This window comes from Centrocercus urophasianus, unplaced genomic scaffold (genome assembly GCF_019232065.1).
Source record: "Centrocercus urophasianus isolate 14NV4802_14NV808 unplaced genomic scaffold, USGS_Curo_1.0 seq_12, whole genome shotgun sequence".
In the NCBI taxonomy this organism is placed as follows: Eukaryota; Metazoa; Chordata; class Aves; order Galliformes; family Phasianidae; genus Centrocercus; species Centrocercus urophasianus.
Window position 1 is genome coordinate 2,443,335 of NW_024884364.1, and position 22,724 is coordinate 2,466,058.

At 38.2% G+C, this 22,724-nt stretch overlaps 1 protein-coding gene across 1 annotated transcript in view; it reads left to right on the forward strand.

The window, feature by feature from the left end:
* Positions 1 to 1,067: 1,067 nt before the first annotated feature.
* TRPV6 (transient receptor potential cation channel subfamily V member 6) overlaps positions 1,068 to 22,724 on the forward strand; it is a 30,942-nt gene continuing 9,285 nt past the window's right edge. The window contains exons 1-2 of the mRNA XM_042809615.1: positions 1,068 to 1,101; positions 1,898 to 1,995. Of these exons, the coding sequence (XP_042665549.1) occupies positions 1,068 to 1,101; positions 1,898 to 1,995 (132 nt within the window). The remainder of the gene's footprint in view (positions 1,102 to 1,897; positions 1,996 to 22,724) is intronic.

Consider the following 22,724-nt stretch of genomic DNA (forward strand, 5'->3'; position numbering starts at 1 on the left):
GCCTGCATGCTGTTGCATTAACATGATTTCCTGCCATGGAGGAGAATTAGCTTATGATCAAATTTTTTCTCCTGGTCTTGGCCATTTCTAGAATCATCATGGTCGTTTCATGCTTGTTGTCACAGTGACTGCACTAAACAACTGATTTTTGCTTAGAGTTGTGCTTTTCTAATGAGACCAAGAGGTAAAGGTGCGTTTCTGTAGCTAATGGAATGCACTCTTTGTGTAGTCCAAAGGACTTTCCTTGAGTTCTTTTGAAGTAGAGGCAGAATGGGTGCAAAAGAACAGAGACTATGGATTGCCTTGTCCATAGAGTGGATCCAGAGGGATGTAGTATGAACAACCTATGAGGGAGGTGATGAAGCTGAAGCAAATAGATAAACCAGAGTCTGCAATAATTCTAGAGAATTTAACTCAATATTTCATATTTTCCTCATGTAACTAACTGCAACATGCATTGATGTGATGTGCAAAGACAGTCAAAATATGTAATCTAGTACAGCTCACTGGCCACTGCCTTCAGATTGGTCTTGGGGACAGGGATCAGACAAACTAGTTAATGTATGCTTTCTCTCTCACCAGACTGAAAGAGCTGGTGCATTAAATCTAGTAAAGCAGCTCTCCAGTCCAGTGAAGCACAGGACCATTAGCAGCACCAGGAAGGTTATCGCTGTCTGCATCAGATGACTCCCCTATGTGAGGTAAAAAACCCATTGGATTTGTAATAGAGAAGTGGAGGAGGCTGTAAAGTAATTCCCAAAACTGAGCAGTAAAGGCCTTGAGGCAAGAAGGAGCCAGTGAAGGGAAGAAAGGAAATGGACTGAAAGATCATTATCAGTGAATTTCTGTATCCTACCCTCAGGCCATATTCCTCAGAGGACAGAATAGTGCCAGGCAGTTAAAGGCACACCCACTGGCTAATCTTGATGCCATGATCAGAAAACTGATAGAGATGGAGAACATGGGGACACTTTAGATTGTTGTGAGGGACTCCAGGAACATGACTGAAAGCAGATGCCCTTGAGAGTATCCAGAAGTACAAGAGCCAAGTAATAGAGTAAGGGCGAATGGTACAAGTAGGACTGCATGAAGAAGCCAGAAGTAAGTAGAGGGATGCAGGACAGGAGAGAGAGGAGGTGGTAGATTGTTTTGAGAACCATATGGTGGGAATGGTGTCATGGTTCTATGGTTCATGGTTCTAATGGCTAGGCAGCTGGAAGACTAGAATGATGGAGGTTGGAAGTTCTGGGTTTGAAATGAATGAATATCAGACCACAAACAGTTGTGTGAGGAGACAGGTGTAGAATGTGATGAAGTCACTGCCAGCAGTTCTGCGTTCTGGCTAATAATCTGCTATTGTGGAGAGTCAACAACTGCACTGCAAATTCTGAGCAACTGATTCCCCTCTGACAGACAACTTCTTTGTATTTTTTCAGTCAATCTTATTATAAGAATTGCAAGTAGTCTGATGAAATATGCTTTTTTCATGACTCAACATGCACTATACAGTGAAGAACACAATCTTTTTGCTTTCTTGTGCAGAATTCTCAATTTTAATGGCATCAGTACATAGGGAAGATAAGGAGCAGAAACCTGGCTGGGGTTTTCAAACATGGCACTTTTTCACTACTAATATTGGATCCTGAAAAAGGAAGAGTCCTTGCTTTTTCTAACAGCAGATATCAGCAATCAGGTGGTATCATCCTCTGTAAGAGACAAACATAGCATTATTATTTCAGAAGTTTCATTTATCTTACTATGACACAGTAATAAGAAATGGAAAGGTTCTGAGCTGATTGATGGTGACAGTGTATGATCATTAATTAAAAAAACCGTGCAGATTAGATTTCCACTGAAGCATGGACATGATTCAGAAGGTTCTTGCAATTTATTGAAGATAACTTTCTGATGCAGGTGATGGAGGAACTGATGATGAAAGTTGTGCTCCTGGACGTTCTTCTTACAAACAAGGAAGAGATGGTTGGGAATGTGAAGGTTAGAGTCAGCCTGTGAAGAGGCATAGACCTTTTAAATTACATCAGCAGCAAAAGGAAGACTAGTAAAATGTGGGTCTGTTGCCTAATGAGGGGAATGCCCTGGTAGCGGAATGCTGAGAAGGCAGAGATACTGAAAATTCCCTTAGCTTCAGTCTTTACTGATAAGTCTGGCCCTCAGAAATATTAGACCATGGAGGTAACAAAGAGAGACTGAGGAAAGGAAGACTTGCCCTTAGTTGAGGAGGATCTTGATAGAAACTGTCTAGGCAAAATAAATGCACACAAGTCATAGAATCATAGCCTTAGATTGGGAGGATCACTGCTCTACAACCCCCCTGTCACTGGCAGAGTTGCAGATCAGTAGATCAGACTGCCCATGGCTCCATCTGACTTGGCCTTTAACACCTCCAGGAATGGGGCACCCACAGCTTCTCTGGGCAGCCTGTTGCAGTGCTTCACCACTCTCTGAGTAGAGGTTTTTTTTCCTAACATCTAACCTAAATCTCCCCTCTTTTAATTCAAAGCCATTCTCCCTTTTCCTATCACTGTTAGATCACGTAAAAAGTTGCTCTGCTTCCTGCCTACAGCCTTCTTTCAAGTACTGGAAAGCCACAGCGAAGTCTCCCTGGAGCCTTCTCTTCTCCAGGCTAAACAAGGCCAACTACCTCAACACTTTTCATATGAGATGCTGCAGCCCTCTGACAATCTTCATGGTCCTCCTCTGGACTTGCTCCAATAGCTCAGCATCCTTCTCGTACTTGGGGGGTCTCTGGCCTGGATGCAGTACTCCAGAAGGACAAGGACAAAGTAGAGGAGGACAGTCATCTCCCTCACCCTGCTCGCCACCCCTCTTTCAATGCAGCCTGAGATACTGCTGGCATTGTGGGCTGTGAGTGCACGCTGCTGTCTCATGTCCAGCTTTTCTTCCACCAGAACCCTTCAAGTCCTTCTCAACAGGGCAACTCTAAGGACTTATTCTCCCAGTCTGTAGACATATCTGGGATTTCCCTAACCCAAGTGCAATACCTGGCACTCGACGTTGTTGAACCTCATTATTTTCTCATGGTCCATGTGTAGGAGTCCATGCAGAATGATGTCAGTTGTCCTTTCTCTGTCCATTGAAGTCGTCACTCCATCATCTTAGTCAGGCATAATCTGCCCTTGGTGGGGCTATACTGGCTGTCTCAGAACATTTCCTCACCTTGTATGTGCCTTAACATCTCTTCCAGAATGTTCTGTTATATAATCTTACCAGGCACAGAGGTGAGGCTCACCAGACTGTAGTTCCTCTTTCTTTCTAGTTTTCATTTCTCCCTTTTTTGAAAATGGGAATGTTTCACTTTATCCAATCACCAGAAACTTTGCCTGACAGTGACAACTTTTCCAAGGGAGCAGTTTGGCAACCGCAACAGGTAGTTCCTTCAGAACTCTGGGATGCATGTAGTCTGGACCCATAAACTTGTATGTGTTTAGCATCACCTATGGGCCCTGATGAGATGCACCCTGAGTGCTGAGGGAGCTGATTGTCAAACTACTCTTTAGCATCTCTGAAAAGATGAGAGAGGTGTGTGAAGACTGGATGAAAGCTGATGTCACTCCAGTCTTCATGAAGGGCAAGAAAAGAAGGTAATTAGGAGCAGTCAGCATGTCTTCAATAAGGGGGAATCATGCTTGACCAATCTTGTAGCCTTCAATGATGTCAACGCTGTCTGGGTAGATAAGGGGAGAGCAGTGGATGGTGTGTACCTTGACTTCAACAAGGCTTCTGGCACTGTTTCCTGTAACCAACTTGTTTGTAAGCTTAGGATGTGTGGGATAGATAAGTGGACAGTGATGTGGAATGAGAACTGGTTGATTGGCAGAGCTCAGGGGATTGTCATCAGTGGCACAGAGTCTGGTTGAAGGCCAGTAGCTAAACCAGTGTTCTTCAGGGGTCAGTGCTCTGTCGCATCTTCAGTGACCTGGATGAAGGGATTGAGTCCACTCTCAGCAAGTTTGCTGATACCAATCTGGGAGTAGTGACTGACACATCAGAAGGCTGTACTGCCAGTCAGCAAGATCTGAACAGGCTGGAGAGTTGGGCAGAAAGGAACCAGATGTGGTTCAACAAGGGCAAGCATAGAGCCCTGCAGCCAGTGTGGAATAACTGCATACGTCACTAGAGGTTAGGGGTTTATCTGCTGGAAAAGAGCTCTGAGCAGAAGGGTTCCTGGTGGACAACAAGTTGACCATGAGCCAGCAGTACATCCTTGTGGCCAAGAAGGCCAATGGTGCTTTGGGGTACATTAAAAAGAGTATGGCTAGTAGATATGGGAGGTGATCCTCTCCCTCTACTCTGCCATGGTGAGGTCAAATCTGAAGAACTGTGTTGAGTTCTGGGCTCCTCAGTTCAAGAAAGACAGGGAACTACAGTTCAGCTTGAGAGCTACAGAGATGATTAGGGACCCGAAGAATCACTCTTATGGCTGGGATGGCTGAGAGATCTGGAACTGTTTAGCCTGGAGAAGAGAATGCTGAGAGGGGTTCTTATCAACACTTAAAAATATCTAAACGGCAGCAGTCAAATGGATGGAACTAGGTTCATTTAAGTGGTGTGCTGTGACAGGACAAGAGGCAATGGGCTAAAACTTCAAGACAGGAAGTTCCATCTGAACATGCTTTTTACTGAGTGTGCCACAATGTTGGAACAATCTGCCCAGAGAGGTTGAGAAGTCTCCTTCTGTGGTGTTATTCAAAACTCACTTCAGTGCTTTCCTATGCAACCTACTGTAGGGAACTTGATTTAGCAGGGATTTGGACTTGATAATCCCCAGATGCCCCTTCCAACCTTATGTTCTTGTGATTGTATGACTATAAATGCCACTCTCTTATTCTCTGCTTGTTCCATTTCTGTTTTAAACTGCACTTGTCTTGATTGCTATTCATAATAACAACAGTGGAATCATATACAAGCTACCTCCAGTGAATTTTGGAAAAGAAAATAAGACTGTCCACATGACTTCAGAGTTGGTTCTGCCTTTAATGTTGGCAGGAGACATTTATACAACATTTATAATTTGTGCCTAAGTAAAATAGCTCAGAGATTACATTAGAATCTATCATTTAATAGTTAGATGTTAATTAATTTGAGAAATTAGAGATTTGTTTAAAAGGTTGCCAAACAATTGGACTTTGGATTTTACATACTTAAGGCAAATGTTAGTCTATAGGGCCCTAAGCTGTCTTAGCAAAATTTAGATGCTTAATTATTAGTTGTTCAAACTGGTACTAAACCTAGTCTCCCTCATTAGCAATTGAAGACAACATGTCACTTCCAGGGAGCAATCTTTCCCAATCAGTTCAAACAACTATCAGTGCAGGATACATTACTTTATAGACTAATTCAGACTTAACAATTTTTTAAATATCTATATTTCAGAGAGATGTACAACAGTTCTAGTTTTTTTGAAAAAAAAAAAAAAAAAAGAAAAAGAGATTGAGAAATAAGATCAAAGTGGAAATCCCAGTCTAGAATCTCCTGAAGCAGATTGCTCCACTTGCAGGTCCATTCTCTTACATAGATGAAGAAACTGGTGTCTTTTTCAGCAACAGAGTAGGTAATACAGCCTGTGGAGAGTCTCCCACACAACATCTTAAACTATTGAAGCACTTTTCTCTCTGGCATCTCAAGATGCACATTCGCTTATCCAAGTATCTTTCTGACAATCGTCAACCACCTCCTTGTGCTATTGGCATATGTTAGAATCTTCATCACTATGATCTACTTGAGTTTGTTTTTTTCTCTAAATTACCTATTTTTTTTTTTTTTTTTCTCTAAATTACTTCAGAATACCCTGGCCAAATCTAAACACAAGACAAAACAAAAACTTTCAGTTTCTTATTAGTTCAGACACAATTCTTAGTACGTTCTTTAAAAATATATATATGTAAAAGGTCACAAGAAAGACAATATGGAAACACAGTAAGGTTTGCCTTCTACTCTTTGAACAGGATAACTTAATGTTTTTTAGTGTTCAGTTTTTAGTAATGAAATCTAGAAAGTAGTTTATTCAAAAGCTCGTAAAATTCAGTCCAGTATGCAATGTGGGTTTTGAAGGCCTTGTTGCAGAAAGCATTTTAGTGATAGTATAGTGCAAGTCATGTTCATTTTCCTTAGAATCTGCATATATCCCTCCATCTCTCTGTTTTTGCTTAAGCATCAGCAAATTATGCTTTTCTTAATTGGTGAAGTGATTGGAAACCTGTGCAGGAAAAGATACAAATTATTTAATTAAATAATAAACTAGTAATTATTATTTAATAAATAAGTTAATATGCTTCATTATGGTAATGGCATGAGGTCTCCAAATGGATGATGGATGCATATAAGAATGTGAGGCAACTCTCCATGTCTTTACAGAAATTTCCTAAAGAGGAATGTTATAGCCACCATTGGAATGCAAAAGCATTAGGTGCATTGTCAGGGCCTTGCATTCCTTTCTCCCCACGTGAAACATCAGTGACATTCTTCTGACGTGCTTTCTTTATGAATGACCAATTATACTAGAATCTGTTTTTTTCTTGAACCTGCTCCTGAGTTGACCACATGTTGCAACTGTTCATTTGATAAGGTACATTTGATAAGGTACACAAATCACTGATGTAATCTTCCTGGCTGTAATTTGGGTTTGGGTAAATGAGTGTAGCACAATGACAAAACAGGGAGCCAAGGCAATTTAGCAGTTTGAAAGAGAGTGTAAGATTCACTGCTATTAGAAGCGTTACTTATAAACTGCCCCTGAAGCTGCATGAACTCTACCCTGCACTATGTATCAATCAGTCTTACTTGTAAGGAAGAATATTTGGTGTTCAAATTACTAAACAAACAAATCATTGCTTAAACAGTTCAGAAAGATTACTAAGAAAATCAATCTTATTTCGTTATTATTATTTTGGTCACATTTGTAAATAGCCACAGAACACCATATTAACCTCAGTGACTTTGATTTCGCTGTGAGATATATACCATTCCTCTTTCAGTCAGTTCATTCTTCTTGCAGTTGCTGCCATGGGTATTTGTGAAGCCTGTGTTTGCAGTACTGACTTGCTGTAATGGAAGAGCCAGATTTAAGGAACTGCGTAGTCCCTTTAGATACAACTGTTCTGATTTTGAAAAGTTGTTGCAAAATAGCAATATCTTCATTTGAAGCCAAGATTTTCTTTAAGTAGTATATGTGTGTAGTGAGTTAATAGTGTGAAGTGAGTTAATTAGGAGCATTACAGGTAGTCTGTAGCATGTTTGATGCAGGTAGTCAGAAGTTAGACAATACAGTACTCTAGATTGATCCGTTTTTTATATTTTTTGGTTATTTTTGCTTTCACTTTGTTGAAAAAACAACGACAACTTGTCAACCTCAAATATAATGTTTCAATTTTATTGCTTGCAAAATGATTTGAACTACTTGTCTGGAGTTATCTGGAGATGGAGAGACAAGTATTTGTGTCCAACTGTGAAGCATTTTGACTGAGAGAACTGCATGGTGGGATGAAATGGACCAACAATTGTTGCAACTGCAAAGACATCACCTCAGATGCTTTGCACTAACTACATCTTATATAGATATGCTTCATATTCACCTATCTACTCTTCTTTAAGGCTGAGGACTTCTATTTTTTTCAGATACTTTTTCCAAAATAGCCATCCATACATTTCTACTACCAGCAAACTATATTTTCTTGTTTATCAGACAAGAAAAAGTGTTCTGAAAGTCTAGTTGTGGCAGAAATACTTGCTAGTACTATCTCACACTTCCTCAGAATTGTAACTATGGGCAGAATTTATAATTTATATGTCCAATCTCATGTCCAATCTGTAATCTGATCTGTGTATTTTGGAATGTGAACCATGCCCACTACTGTAGCACTTGTTACCAGCTGTATATTTGGTTTCTTGGTGTGTTTCTTCTAGGCTAGCTCTGGGAAAGAAATAGCAGAAGTTGTTTTGAAAGTTCTTTTTTTTCAATTCCTCATTCCAAAGATAGCAGATTCACAAGTGTTTTTGTTGAGATTAACCAAAAGGTGGGGAAGTTCAAATGCCTTATTTTTAGTAATTTATGTGACCTCTGAGCTTCTTCTCATGTTAATGACATAGTTGGAAGATATATTCTTAGAGCTTTCTCTCCATGGCTTGGAAAATTAGCTGTTTCTCTGCAATACAGTCGTATGTTACTAATATAAAAATATTTTATATAGTTTCACAGAAAAAAAGTGACATTACGGAGAATTCAAGCAATACTACAGAACTGATGCAAAAGATAAAAATTGTTTCTAAAATTGGTGGAAATTATATATGCTTGCTTGTAATGAGACCTATTCTTAAAAGTTGTAAAAAAAAATTTTTTTTCCTTAGCCATATTGTAAGTTACTCCTGTTTGCAAAGCCATTTTTTCCTTTGGGTAAGTTTACAGTACATATCTCTCCCTTGGTGTAGATAATTGTGGGACAATGTCTACCCATTTAAATTATTTAGCTTTAAATTGTCTTAAAATTTATCATCAGATTATCGTTTCTCTATACATCTCACACAGGTAATGCTAAATAAAAATAATGATAAAGTTTATATTGTCAGAATCATTGCTTCAATTTTTATAAAAATAATAAGAAAATGTCAATTTTAAGCTTCTCCTTGAACATAACATACACTTTACAACACAATTTTGTCCAATAATGGATGACAATGGAAATAGATGTGTCTATGAAATGTGGATCTGCAAAACAGTAGTTTTGTGAATGGTGGGAATGACATGGCAAAATAATGCCCACAGGTTTTATAAGCATTAACTTACTGACTATGTATGCATAATTCCCCATCCTCCAAGTTCTCTTTACACTACTTCTGACAAAGAAGCAGGCATCAGAGTTTCATTACGTGGTGATGGAAATGAAAATGTTTCAAACTGTTGAAAAAAGAAATCTCCAAATTGGAAAAAATTAAAAGCACCAGAAAGACTAAAGAAAAAAAGAACGAGAGATGACATTACACTTCTGACACCAAAACACCAAACAAATTATCTGGTCCATAATAGAAATAATTAGTTTTCAAATAAAGTTTTTCTATGACATAAGATGAGAATGGATTATGATTCAGTGTTTATCTCTGTCTTCAGAAGAGATTTAAGAGGCAGAGATAGCCTTAAAACTTAACAACTTTCCCTGGCATTCCTATATATGGGAGGGACCAAATGAAATAGGTGTGTTCACTTAGCCTTTCTTTTTCAGTAAACTCCATGACTCCTAAGAGCAAATTATGGAAAAATGCCGTGGGTGCAAAAGAGATGTTCATGTGGGAAAATACTTTGTAGTCTTTTCCCCAGGGTTTGGATGAAGGTCACTCAGATGCAGTGTTCTTTTAGTGGTTCTAAAGACATGACCTCTTATCTTACAGACTTAAAACTGGAAGATGGGCAATCTTGTGCCCCTAATACTTGCTACCTTGCTGTGTTAATGGGAAATCAAGCACCCAAGAGCTTCAGCTGATGTGATCCAGAATTTGTGAAGGTCCTGCTGAAAGTGGAAAGTTTGAATGGATACCCCCAGACGTGTCTTCCCAGGACTGTGAAGAAAATATTTTATTTTCAGGAGAATTATGGCTTTGAATTCCCAACAACTTGACTAAATCGTGAGGAACAGATGATAAACTGCTTCTTCTCAATGATAATAGAAATCATACATATTTCAAGAGATATCGGATTAAGAAACAGAATGGGTCATACAAGACTCCAGTGAAAGCTAGAAGGATCTTGGATGAAGTAGGCTTACAGGTTTACACTTCAGCCTGTAGTGGTGAAATACACAGGTTGCTCTAGAAGTAAAGCCTCCAATTTATATAAATGGAAATGATAACAGATACAAAGAGCACTGATAAAGCAAACTCTCAGCTAAAAAAGGTTATTTTTCAACAGCACAACAAAATGTAATGGAATCTTATTGAGAAAGCTCAGCCTCTACTGCCGTACTACCAATATCCACCTCTGATATTGTGGGACAACATAATAAAATAGGAGGCATTACTTTTGGAACAGCTTTTGTACATGAATTAACTTTGTTCGTTGTAGTAGCATCAGTTTCCACTGGATTCTGTGCAATAATTCTTTTAGCTTGTACAAAGAGATATTGTTGTGATTACAATGCAGTTTAACCATTACTGTGTGTGTATTTCAAATAGGTCTAGACTAAAATTATTTTGTAGAAGAACTGAAGTTGGATACCTCTTGGGAACAACAGTTTTCCAGGTGCTTTGGAAGACAAATTCTTCATTTTGCAAATTAAAACCTTGCCAGTTTATTTTAGCAAAATTCAGTGCCCAATGCACCTAACCTGATACATATCATTGCATAAAGTAATTAAAAATAAATGCTACAAATGGATTTTTTTTTCTTTTTTTCTTTTTTTCTAAGGTCTGTCTTCTAAAATTATTTTTTAGTAGAAATAAGATCTTTAGCTTTAACTTTAGCTTTAGCTACTTCTAAGTCCAATTTATTTTTTATTTAGATCTAACTCATTACTACATCACAAACAGAATTATTTGTAAGTACTGTTCAGGCTTTATGTGTTGAAAATACTAATACAAATAGAGTTGGTTCACACACAAAAAAAATCTGGAGGACAAGTGGGTCATATTTTTGGATGGTTATTCACCTCCAAAAGCTGCTTTGATTAATGCTTGAAGAATGACTTTGCAGGCGTAGCATATATTAACATCAGTAAACAAATAACGATCAGATACAAGAAGTTCACATGTTAACTTGTTAAAGATAATATTTAAAGAGTTAATGTTTTAGTCCTTTAAAGCACTTCAGTATATTCATAGCTTTTAGAAAGGCTGCACTCTCTCTCAAAGCAGTATTAATATAAACATTCAGTCAGTTTGCTCAGTGTTGTTCAACTGAGTTTTGAAAAGCTCAAACAATAAAGATTTTACAGCCTCCCTTTGTCAACATATTCTACTACTGAACCACCCTCATTTCAGCGTTTAATTTTTTTATTCTTGTCTTTTGTTCTTCTGAGAAGAGTCTGGTTCAACCCTTTCTATAACACTGTTTTAATGCAGTGGAGTTGAGAGATGCTCATCAGGTGATCTTTCCTGTACCCTCTAGGGTTTTTTGCCATCTCAGAAATAGGCTTGGGCATCTCTTTCTTGAACTCTGTATTCTGTTGGCCTGTAACTTCATCATATTGAGGACTCTATGAATGGCAGCCCTGTTCCTCACTATTTCAATCACTCCACATAATGTGGTGTCATCTGTGAAGTTACTGAAGTTACCCTTTGTACTTTGTATACATAGGTATGAAAACCTTTAACAACGTGAATGAACTTTCATCAGTCTAGTAGAAGGTAGCTGATCTCTCATTTTTAACACATATAGGATAGTGTCAATGGTTTATGGGCTGATTTGGCCCAGCATACTTCTGCTGCACAGCTCTGCTGGTATCAGGAGTGGGGTTCAAACCCACGCGGACATACGTCCATTGGAACCATGTCAAAGTTTAAATGCTACCCCTATGTCAACTCTTGTTATGTTTCATGGATATGCAGTTCACAATCATTAGGACTGAAGGTAATATCTAAAATAAAATGTGTTTAAGTTTGTTACTCAGCTGTTGAACATTACATTGAGTCTTGAGCTTGTATTTAGTGATAGTCAATGTACAGTGTCCACATCTCTGTACTGGCACAGGTGGACTGAACAGGCAGAGATGAATCTCCTACTGAGTCATCTCCTAACGTTATTTTCTTATATCAACTGTATGCTGCTTCATTAGCTTGCAGTCTTTGTGTCATATTATTAGTACTCTCAGCAGCAGGAGTGATATATCTGTTGCTCTCCCAAGAAAAAATATATCATATTGTCATATTGGATCATTTAAACAATGAAAGAAATAAATCCTTTGTTAAGAGGTAGTTTAAGGAAGATTTAAACATATTAAATGTTAGGTTCATAACCATTGTAAACAAGAGGTTTCACACATGCCTCATGTGAACCTGGAAAATGTCATGAATTCCTTGCAAAGGAAAAGGAAACTTTTTACTTTAAACAATATTCTCAGAAACCCTTACAAAAATAGAACAATAGCTCTAACAGTTTTTTGAAAATCTGTCCTATTCTGAGTTACACAACTGAATGGATCTTCTTTCCTCTTAGAAGCCTGGTTTGTGGTCACTAGCAAGACATGGTACATAACGCTTCAGGACACTCTGCACAGTAGAAAAATTCAACTCCTGGTGGAAAAACCAGTTCATCACATTAGTTCAGGGCAGTGCCTGGTATATGTCCAAGCATCTGAAGTTTTAATTTCTTAGAACTTTTGTTCTGTACTCAGTTTTCAATCACCGAAGGTCTATGTCAGGGAACAGCTTTCTCTTATATTGTCCGTTCCCCAGGGAAGAGAGAGTAATGAAACAGTTAAGCATCCTGTGAAAATTCTTACTGTTAGCATGTAGTTGTACCCTATTTTCCTAATAGGGTAAACTCTTCATTATTAAATAGGGTGAAAATGAGAGAATCGGTAGAAAAACAAAAATGCAAATGAATAAAAATAGCAACCAGCAACTTTTCAGTAGAAACTAAGGGGAAGATAACCTGTGGCTAGTAACAAAGTTGACAAGTATATTATCTTAGTTTTAGTAGATACTTTAATAAATGTGTTAAATAGAAATCTACAAGTTCCATTTTACTGGAAGTTTGTCACTTCCTTTCTCATTGCTGTCAAAACATAATTTCAAATTTAGTTCATTGCCATCTCCCTGAATCAATTCTGCTTTATGTACAGCATCCTTAATTTTCTACCATAAACTTTTCTGTGAAGTGTATAATAGTCCTTTTTCCCGAAGTTCAGGAAAAAAATGTACTGTAGCCTTCAAGCATCCTTCTTAAGTGTTGCTATAGCAAATCTGAACAGAAAGAACAGGATTGCCCACACACTACCACAGTAACCTGACCCTCTTGGTTAGCTAACATAGCTGATTAACAGACAAGAACTGTCTCTGGGTAACTTATTCAAGAAATATCTTTCTCCAGCATAACATACCAGAGAGGAACATTTCTAGATTCTCTGCTGTAGAAGGCAACACTCTGCTATTTTTCTGAGGGAACCTTTTTTCCAGTCCGTCTGCTTGGTGTTCAAGCTCTGGTATACTCAATCAAAGACCTTTGAATTATTACTGCAATAAACCACTGACTACTTTACCATTTCTCTACAAGAGAAATTCTATATGTAGCCCTTCAGATTCTATAAGATGACTATTATTTTTCAGTGATTATTTATTTTCTGTTGATGAATGCAATCTGTTCACATTACATCTACTTTATTACTACTTCCAGCAACTTGGTTGACCAAGTTAATTTTGCAGAATTTGAAGCCACATCCATCCTCTTCCTCTGATCTCTTGCTACTGCCCAAGCTTTCAGAAGGTGTCAGGAATTCATTGGGATAATCTGCCATACTATAATTTGAATATTAGTAAGTGCAGAAGTTTGTATAGGACTTCTCAAGAAGGTAGTCTTATGGAGCAGCAGGGACTGTAACCAGAGCTAAGTACAGGGGAATGATCACCTCCCTTCTTCTGCTGGCTATTTCTTATACAAGAAAGGATGCTACTGGCCTTCTTGCCTACCTGGGCACACTGCTGGCTCATGTTCAGCTGAGCATCTACCAACACCCCAAGACCCCAAGGAAAACTCTGCACAGCTTGCCAGCGACTCTGCCCCAAGCCTGTATCTTGCATGGGTTTATTGTGATCATAATGCAGGACACTTGGTCTTCTTGAATTTCATCCCACTGGCCTCAACCCATCAATCCAGGTCCCTTTGGAGGGCCTTCCTACTCTCAGGCAGATCAATTCTTCTCCCCAGTTTGATCATCTGCAAACTTAATGAAGGCACAGTAAATCCCCTTGTCTAGGTCATCAATAAAGATGTTAGCAGGACAGATCCCAATACTGACCTCTGGGGAATAACACTTGTGACTGGCTGCCAGCTGGATTTAAGTCTATTGACCCGTGCTCTCTGGGCCCAGACCTCCAGCCAGTCCTTTACCCAGCAAAGAGTATAACTGTCCAAGCCATGGGCTGCCAGCTTCCCTAGGAGAATACTGTGGGAGACAGCATCAAAAACCTTGCTGAAATCTAGGCAGACTATGCCAACAGCCTATCCCTCATCCATCAGGCTGATTGGCTGATTATAAAAGGAGATTAGGTTGGTCAATCAGGATCTGTCTTTCATGAACTCATGCTGTCTGGGCCTGATCCCCTGGCTGTCCTGCACATGCCTTGTGATCTCACTCCAGATGATCTGTTCCAGATGATGTAGCCTTCCTTAGCACTGAGGCCAGACTGACAGGCCTGTAGTTCCTCAGATCCTCCTCATGACCCTTTTGTAGATGGGAGTTACACTGGCAAACCTCTGGGACCTCTCTGGTTGATCAAGAGTGCTGATAGATGTTGGAAAGTGGCTTGGCAATCACCTCTGCCAGATCCCTCAGCACTGTCAGATGGACCCCACCTGGCCTCCTGGACCTGTGACAGTCTAGGTGCAGTACTAGGTCTCTAATTGTCTTCATCTGAATTGCAGGGAGTTTGTTCCACTCCCCATCCCACACTTCCAGGTCGGGGGGTAGAGTTCCCTGATGATATCTGGACTGACTATTAAAGACAGATGTAAAGAAAGCATTGAGAATCTCAGCCTTTTCCCTAATCCTCAGTGGTTACATTCTTCACTCTACCTGCTGGAGATTCTCTTTAACCCTCTTCTTACTGCTATTGTATCTGTAAACATTTTTTGTTGTCTTCTATTACAGTGTCCAGGAGACATATTCTCAGAGTTATACATCACTGCTGCTTGTGTGATGTGTAGTAAATCCCTAAACGACATTTCTGCTCTGGTATAGTTTATAATGCATTGTTAATTCATTTCTATTTCTCAGTCATCTGTGATTTACTGGTAGCAATGTAATTCATACTTATATAGAAATTGAAATCTTGTGAAGACAAGAATTTCTCAAGAATAGTGGAGATAGTACTCCTGGAATATTTAGTTATTTTCCTCTATTACTTAGCTTTGTCTTACATGGATATATATCACCATTCAATTGTATGATATTAAACATAATAACATTCATTTGCATACAGTCATCTACAACTTTGTTTTGCTTTGCTACTCTAGTAAGATGCTATAACTTGAATAACTGGAAATATCACAATCCATCAGTGTTTCTTAATGTATCTGCAATACACAAAGCAGTTGCTGGCTTGTTGTCAGTACAGCATTTTCAGATGCAGTATTATCTATTGTACACGTGGAAAAGTTGCATTACTATTTATTTCCGGCCTCATGAGTTCTTGGCTCTGTGTTCTGTGCATACACAGAAACTGTTCTTTTTCACTACTTTTTTTCTGTATTCATACTTCTCTCATTCTTTTCTCTCACAACTCACATTTGGAGCTTTTCTTAAATGCTGCTACTTCAGAAAAATAACACAGTACAATCAGTGTTGTACAGAGGCATTATTGAAAGATTGAAGTACAGCTGTTGGCTGCACTTCCACTGTTGGTCTTAAGATGGTAGCCTAAACCCTGTTATCCAAATCCATGCACTTTGTTTTCATCAATGTTGAAATGATAACATTTCTTTTGTAATTTCTAAAGTGGGATTTTTTTTTTTAGGAACAAATTTTGTGAGCGGTAAGATGAAAGATGTTTGTGAATTGAAGCGAAAGAATGGAATATGTCATTTAATTCTTAAGGTTAGAGCATATATATAATTCAGAAAGAATATATGAAACAAGAGGGAGATAGATGCAGTAGAAAAATAAGAGCTTGTAACACAGCCTGGCAGCTTGTGACTCTGAAGCTGACTCTGAGACAGCAAAACTTCCAAGTCTTAGTGCAGGATAGTCTGGGACACTGCTTATCAGTGATACAGAAAATATGGCCTGCCTAGACTAGTCAACTTAGCTTCTCAATGTCTGTATGGTGCTGTAGTCATATTTGCCAGATGCTTAACATGGATTTGGGGAGCAAATGTGGAAGACTAATGAGAAAGAGAATTTCAGGTCATCATAAACAATAAATAAGTTGAGTTATTTTCCTTTCTCTTAGTCATTTTTTTGTGTAAGTTTTCCTGATACTATCCATTACATTCTTTTTTTATGTGTCTAATAGAATCCTTTAAAATCTTTCAGAAGAAATAAAGGAGGGACTTTAGAATGTGCAGCTAAACCCTTCAGTTTAACAGCTTTCCTTACTTTTGCGACGTCTTTTACAATCTCTGTTACTTGCTAAACAGAATTCACAGTCAGATGTATTTTGTGAATGATTAGGATTAGACATTTATTTGTGGTAACTTCCAAATGTCATCCTGCTCTTGTAATTTTCCCTCTCTAAGGCAACTATAAGTGAGAATTAGAGAAAAAAAAGAATGCGTGCTTACGTCCTGATTCGTCACCAGGTAAGCACATTGGATTAAATCCTACATACCTTTGGTACTCAAAACTTCCAGGAAAGTTAACAGCAGTTTTGCATAAACATGGAATGTGAGTGTCAGGGTCATTCTGAAGGAAAGGAATCCATGCCGTGTACTGTGCAAATCATGTCTATCTCTATATTAGTGCTGAAATTACTTTATAATAGGTCAGATAATAGCCACTTTGATTTATATTTGAAACAAAGAGGGAACAGAAAATGTGGGCAGAACAGAACTAAAACCAAAGACTATGTAGAAATTATTCCTGTAGTCTTTTTGGGCATGCTGCTAGAAAAGGCTAACTTTAGATCTACGGTCACCAAAAATCAGTTCATTCAGATTTGGCTACAAAGTGCAGTATGTGTTATGTTTTCGAAAATCTAGGATGACCTTAAAGGAATAAGAAAAAAGAAATGCAAGGTAGTCCTTGTGGCAAGATGACAAACCCCACTGGTCAAAGTGGAGTGTCTTGTTTCCTTATATTATAGCAGTATTTGAAAATGTGAATTTCCTGGTTGTGGGTAAAGTATTTGCATGTATTGGCTTACCTAAACTATTTCTGTGGCTCTAGAAAGAGCAACTCATGCTAACCATGCCATATGGTTATACGGTAATATTAATCCCCAAAAACCACATGATGGTTTTAGCATTATTTTATCACAATTTTGTTCCTATTTTGTTGTCGTTGTTGTTGTTGTTAGACACTGCTGTGTCTAACACATTTAATTGAATTGTGTTTTGCATTTTTTTTCATGCTTACTTTGCTACTCATGGCCATGGATACAAGAGAAAAACTGTGCATGAGGAGATGAAATTGAGGCATTCCAAAATTCAGAAATTATTAGTCAGAAACAATCCAAGTCAGAATTAAGAGAAGTCAAGACACTAAGAAGGGGCATGACTGACATCCAGGATAAACAATTTGCAATTGTAAAAGACCAGAAAAAGGAACACTTACAGAGAAATGTAGAACTAGAATACTGTCGCGAGGCAAAGGAAGGCCTTGAGAATTAGAGCTAGGATACAGGGTAACAGTGTGACTCAGAAGCAGTGGAAATGGGTACCAAGAGCTAAAACCAGGTGCAATGTATGTGAGAAATCACATGCATTCTATTACCTTTGCAAATTAATTCTACATGAATTATAAAAACATTATTTTGCAGTGCTAAGATTTTGTATTCATGTTTATAGGTAAAGGAGCCAGATTTACAGCAGTCTGAAGAACGAGAGCTGTAACGAGCCCTCCTTCCTCCCCCTGCTGTGTGACAATTTAGGGAGTCCATCTTAGGTATTGGCGTGCAGTTGTTTGAATTGCACTGGCTGCCCAGGGAAATAGAGACTGTGTTTGTCTATCACAGCACTTAACTGTATATTCAAGATCTAACAATATTCAAGATCTAAATATCTTACTCAACTTTGAATGAAGCTGCTCCCACCCTCAAGAATATGAGGTATATTACTGTATATTACTGATACTGTTCAAGAAAACCATATTTTGCTCATAACACCTGGCTGCCTTTATCCCTCAATGTAGCAAGAAAATCATTCTTCCCATTATGACAGTTTAACCTAACACCTCCTCCAAAAATTGGATCCTTCAGTGAATCTAACACTTTAGGATGCAATTCCTCAGGTTTGCCTTGAAGCATTGTTCTTCTTCTTTGTGGTGACTTCTGTTTCCATAAACAAGATACATAATGAGTTTGCCCACATTTGGATGTAAATACTGGTTTGCTAAGCTTTAATAACCTCTAAATAAACTGATAGGTTTGAGGAGATTATTCTGTTCATTCTCTGATAAGTGTGGAAAAACAATGAGAGACTGTAGAAAATTAAAAGGAAAATGAAATATCCAAACTTCATATACTAATTTACAGAAACTCGTCTTCCAGCTCATAAAGTGACATGACTTTGTTTGACGCAGAGAAGGTGGAGTCTATAATGACTGTGTCTTTAGTGGAATTTGCAGATAGTTGGAGTGGGAGGTGTGTCCTCCTCCATACTGCCTTACCTGAGCACAGGGCACGTTTCCACATGTTCACTCGGGAAGAAGGTGTTTTTCCTGGCTCGTTTAGCTGTCTGTTTCGATATTGGATGTATGTTGCTCCCCAGAGGAATTTAGAGATACATGAGGAGGAGTATTACTTCTAAATTCCAGGCTTAGAAAAGAAATGCTAGAAGCCTCAGAATTCGGTGCTGCACTGACTTCCTCAGTGCTGTACAGGGTCTTTGTGAGGGGTACCCTACTAGTGAGCTATTTCTAAATCAGGCACACCTTTGGGTTGGGCTTATTTTGGAAACTAAGTACTTGAGGAGGGCTGAGGTATGAGGTCTCCTAGAGAGAAGTGATTGTATTTTGTGTTTTTACATGTACTTTCATCAGCTGATGCAGCTGAAGGACAGTGTCCTCTGTAAGTAACACATCAGGAGACAGAGGAGTGGTGCTTTGTAATAAGCCTTCCCTAGCATTTTTTTTTTCTTTTTCTTTTTTCTTCTTCTTCCTTTTTTTTTTTTTTCCCCCCCATAGTGAGGATTACTGACTTTCAGACAACTAGGAAAGAAAGATAAAGGGACGTCCAATGGGGGTACCTTTATTTGGTGATAGCAAACCCTTCTATTTCCGGATCTGGAATGGACTAAGCCAGAAGTTGCAAGGCAAAAAGTCCTGGGATAAACATCTGGATGAAATATACTTACTCCAGCAGAAAAGGTATGGTGCTCTTTCTTGTCTACCCTTGCTTCTGCTGCTCTCTCCTTGTAGCTCACTCTCACTCCCTTCCCTTAGGCTGTTCTGCCAGCAAACAAGCTTTGAAAAGACTTTAGAACACTGTTCTCTATCAGGCAACCTCTTTCAAGCTGGAATGTTTCTGGAGTTCCAGTGTTATCTGCTTTCACATATGCACTTACTAAATCTCGATTGAATTACTCTCAGTGCAGGACTTCAGTCACAAATTAATAATGTGTGCCTTTTTTCTTTCCTGCTTTATTAGTAAAGCTCACAAGGAAGTGCATGAGTTGGGTTTTGTTTTGCTGTCATTAGAAATGTATGTGGCACTTAAACTGCAGTCAGTTGTATTTGAAATGATGGCTATTTAAAGGGATTCTGTTTTTCTTTTATTTCTCTGAAGGTTGCCCTTATTATAACATAGAATGAGCTTAACATTCTACAATCTGATGATCATTTGCTTTGTCAGTTTGACTGCCATTTCTAACCCCCTTGGATCAGGTGCAATTATCTGTAATTCAAAGAATGAATCCTCCTAGACTTCATGTTATCAAGAAGATTGCTTGTGTTTTTGTGTGTCATACTGGATCAAGGCTCTTTGCTACTGTTCCGTTGTGTTTCTCCTTCCACACACTGTGGTGCAGGAGTATTCATAGAAATCCAGCTGAATCTGTTTTCATTTTTCTCGTTTCTGCACGCACAAAAACTGCATTAGTCCAGTAAAAAATTGCTTCTGGTCCTCCACTCCTTTTTTTCTAAATTTCCTTATAAAACTCCAAGCATCTCTGAGGAGAAAAATGTGCCTACATGGAACAAATATACAAATACACCCAGACATGTGCAGGAATAACCTGAATATGAACAAATGTCTTTATCTGTATTTAGGGAAAGAACTTCAAAATAATCATTTAACTCCTCACTGAAAAAAAAAAAAAGTCTGTATTATTTTATTTCAAAGAAGTGAAACTTAAATACACTTAAAATAGAAAGGATGGTAGCAACAATTGTGTGTCTATAGAACTCTGAATTGTTTACATTTGTGTACATGCATGAAAAACATAAGTAACTGAAAAATAAGTTCTCAGTAGATTCTGTCATCTCCAACTGAACACATGCAAGCTAAAAGTCTGAAAACATCAATATTTTTACAGTTGTAACATCATCTTCCCAATTTTAAATCATATAGATGTGGGAGAAAACTCTGGAGCCTTCTAATCTGATCACTAGCCCAAAGCTGAGCTATTGCCAACTCTAAATCACACTGCTTTGGCTCTGCGTAATTGAGTCTTGAAAGCCTCCCAAGAGAGAGATTCTACTACCTCTTTAGGAGTCTGTTACAGTGTTATGGTGTTTTTGGTGTTTTGCTGATAAAGGTTGGTTGTTTTTTTTTTTTTTTTTTTTTCCCCACTAATATTCAGCCTGAACTTTTGAATTCATCACTTGGTGTTGTAGCTCCTTGTTTTGCCTTATTGGTAATTTGCTATTACCAAGGGGCCAACATATGGTCCCTTCCTATTTTTTCACTCTTCTTCTCATAGGCTACTGTTAGAATGCCTCACAAGCCTTCCCTGTCAAGTCCAGCTACCTCAACCTTTCTTCATACTGAAAGTCAGTGGTAAATATGTTACTATTTATCTACTGGGCTCTGCTTTCATGATTTTGTGTGTCATGACTCTGTGCTAGAATGATGGTTTGTTTGTTTGTTTGTTTGTTTGTTTGTTTGTTTTCTGAACCACAACTGATGATGATAAGGCCTGGAAGCTAGCTGGGTAATTCTCACATTCACTGTTGTTGCCATTTATTCATCATGTGTATTGGTTGCATCTTGTTGGCATTTGATCTCAGCTTTATCCATAGTAGGGTGTTTCTTTGGCTCAATCCTGCACTGTGTAACATTCCCCAAAGTGACATCCAAGTTTAGGAAATGTGATACAATCTTCTTATGTCAGAGAGGACTAAGAGTTTACTTAGCCTTACTCTGCTGGTTTCTTCCTGTTGAAGAATCTTCTTACTTAACTCATAGTTCTGTGTAAAGTTCTGGTGACAGAGGTCACAACTCATAGGAGCTTTCTAGAATTATCTTTGGAATTAAACATAGCCTGGAGCATATGAACATTTAAAAAAAAGAAAAAAAAAAAAAAAAGCACAGTTCATAACCAGGTTTTAGTAAGTAATAAATATTTATGAAAATGCGGGGCTGATAAGGGTGAAGAAGAATCAGATGCCTGTCACAGCCAATAGATCTTCCAGAAGTGCTAAGAGTCATTGGTTTGTTGGTTTTGTTGTTGTTGCTGGTTCTTGGTGGTGGTAGTCATGATTGTTTTGTTTGTTCTTATCTGGCTTTTAGTGTTAAAAAGTGTTTAAAAGTTCCAAGGAAACAGAATCTCCCTAACATGTAATTTTAGAAACTCCACCATATGTGAATTACACTGTTCATTAAAAATAATCAAGGAGTAAACTAAAGCAATTGACTGCATGAATCCATAATGTTAAGCTTTATTTTTCTTTTTGCTACTGCCTGCCTTTATAACTTGGGTTGATAAGTTACCTATATGTCTCTTCTATCTCACAGCTGCTTCTTAGAAGTTAGTGGTATCAGCTGACTTTCCTGGGATGCTATGAGACTTCATTATTCTAATAACAATAAATGTTTAATCTATGTGGTACATTTCAACACAAATATTGAAGCCCTTTTGCACATAAATTAAATGGAGATATCTGCATTTTAAGAAATAATGCATTAGAGGTACTTGGAACAGTTAACATACCTTGCAGAGAGCAATCTTCTTATGGCTGGCAGAAGTGGCTCCAGCTGTGCTGCGGTGGAAACCTTGTAACCTCTTTTGTTGCCTTAACTTTTTGTCACTCTTCAGTCTCACAGACATTAGTGAAATGCTTTGCCTACTTTTTTTTTTTTTTTTTTTTTTTGTGGAAATAAGCATAAACAAAAGTTAGCTTAGTTTAATGTTATTGAACTGGGATGCTTAAGTTGTTCCTGGACACAGAAAGCTTTTGCCTTGTTGGCAAATCTTTCCCAAGCAGACAGTGAATGAGATATGTTATAATAGTTTTGCTTTTCTTTTGTCTAAATAATGTTACTGAATTTTCTGTGCACAAATTAGTGTACCACTCTTATCTTGAAATCCACAGTGCCTATTAATATTAATTGGTTCCTTTGCTTCCAAAGATGACAGTGAAATTAAGATGCCAGTTCCCAGTTCCATCTGTAATACTTCTTAGTAATGGTTCTCATGAGCAGTCAAGGTGGAAAGAATAGACTTTAAAAACTCTACTGTAACGTGTAAAATAAAGCCAAAGGGATCACTCGCAGCATTTTTAGTCATTTTATTCTTATGCTATTATGATTTCATCATAATGGAAATTTTCAGTCCAATAACAGAAAGCAAAACCTAATAATCTCAGGTGTAAAGGTCCTCCAGAATTCTCAACACACAGATAAACACACATCTGACCCCACTGCCCAAGACGTGGCTTAGCCTCACA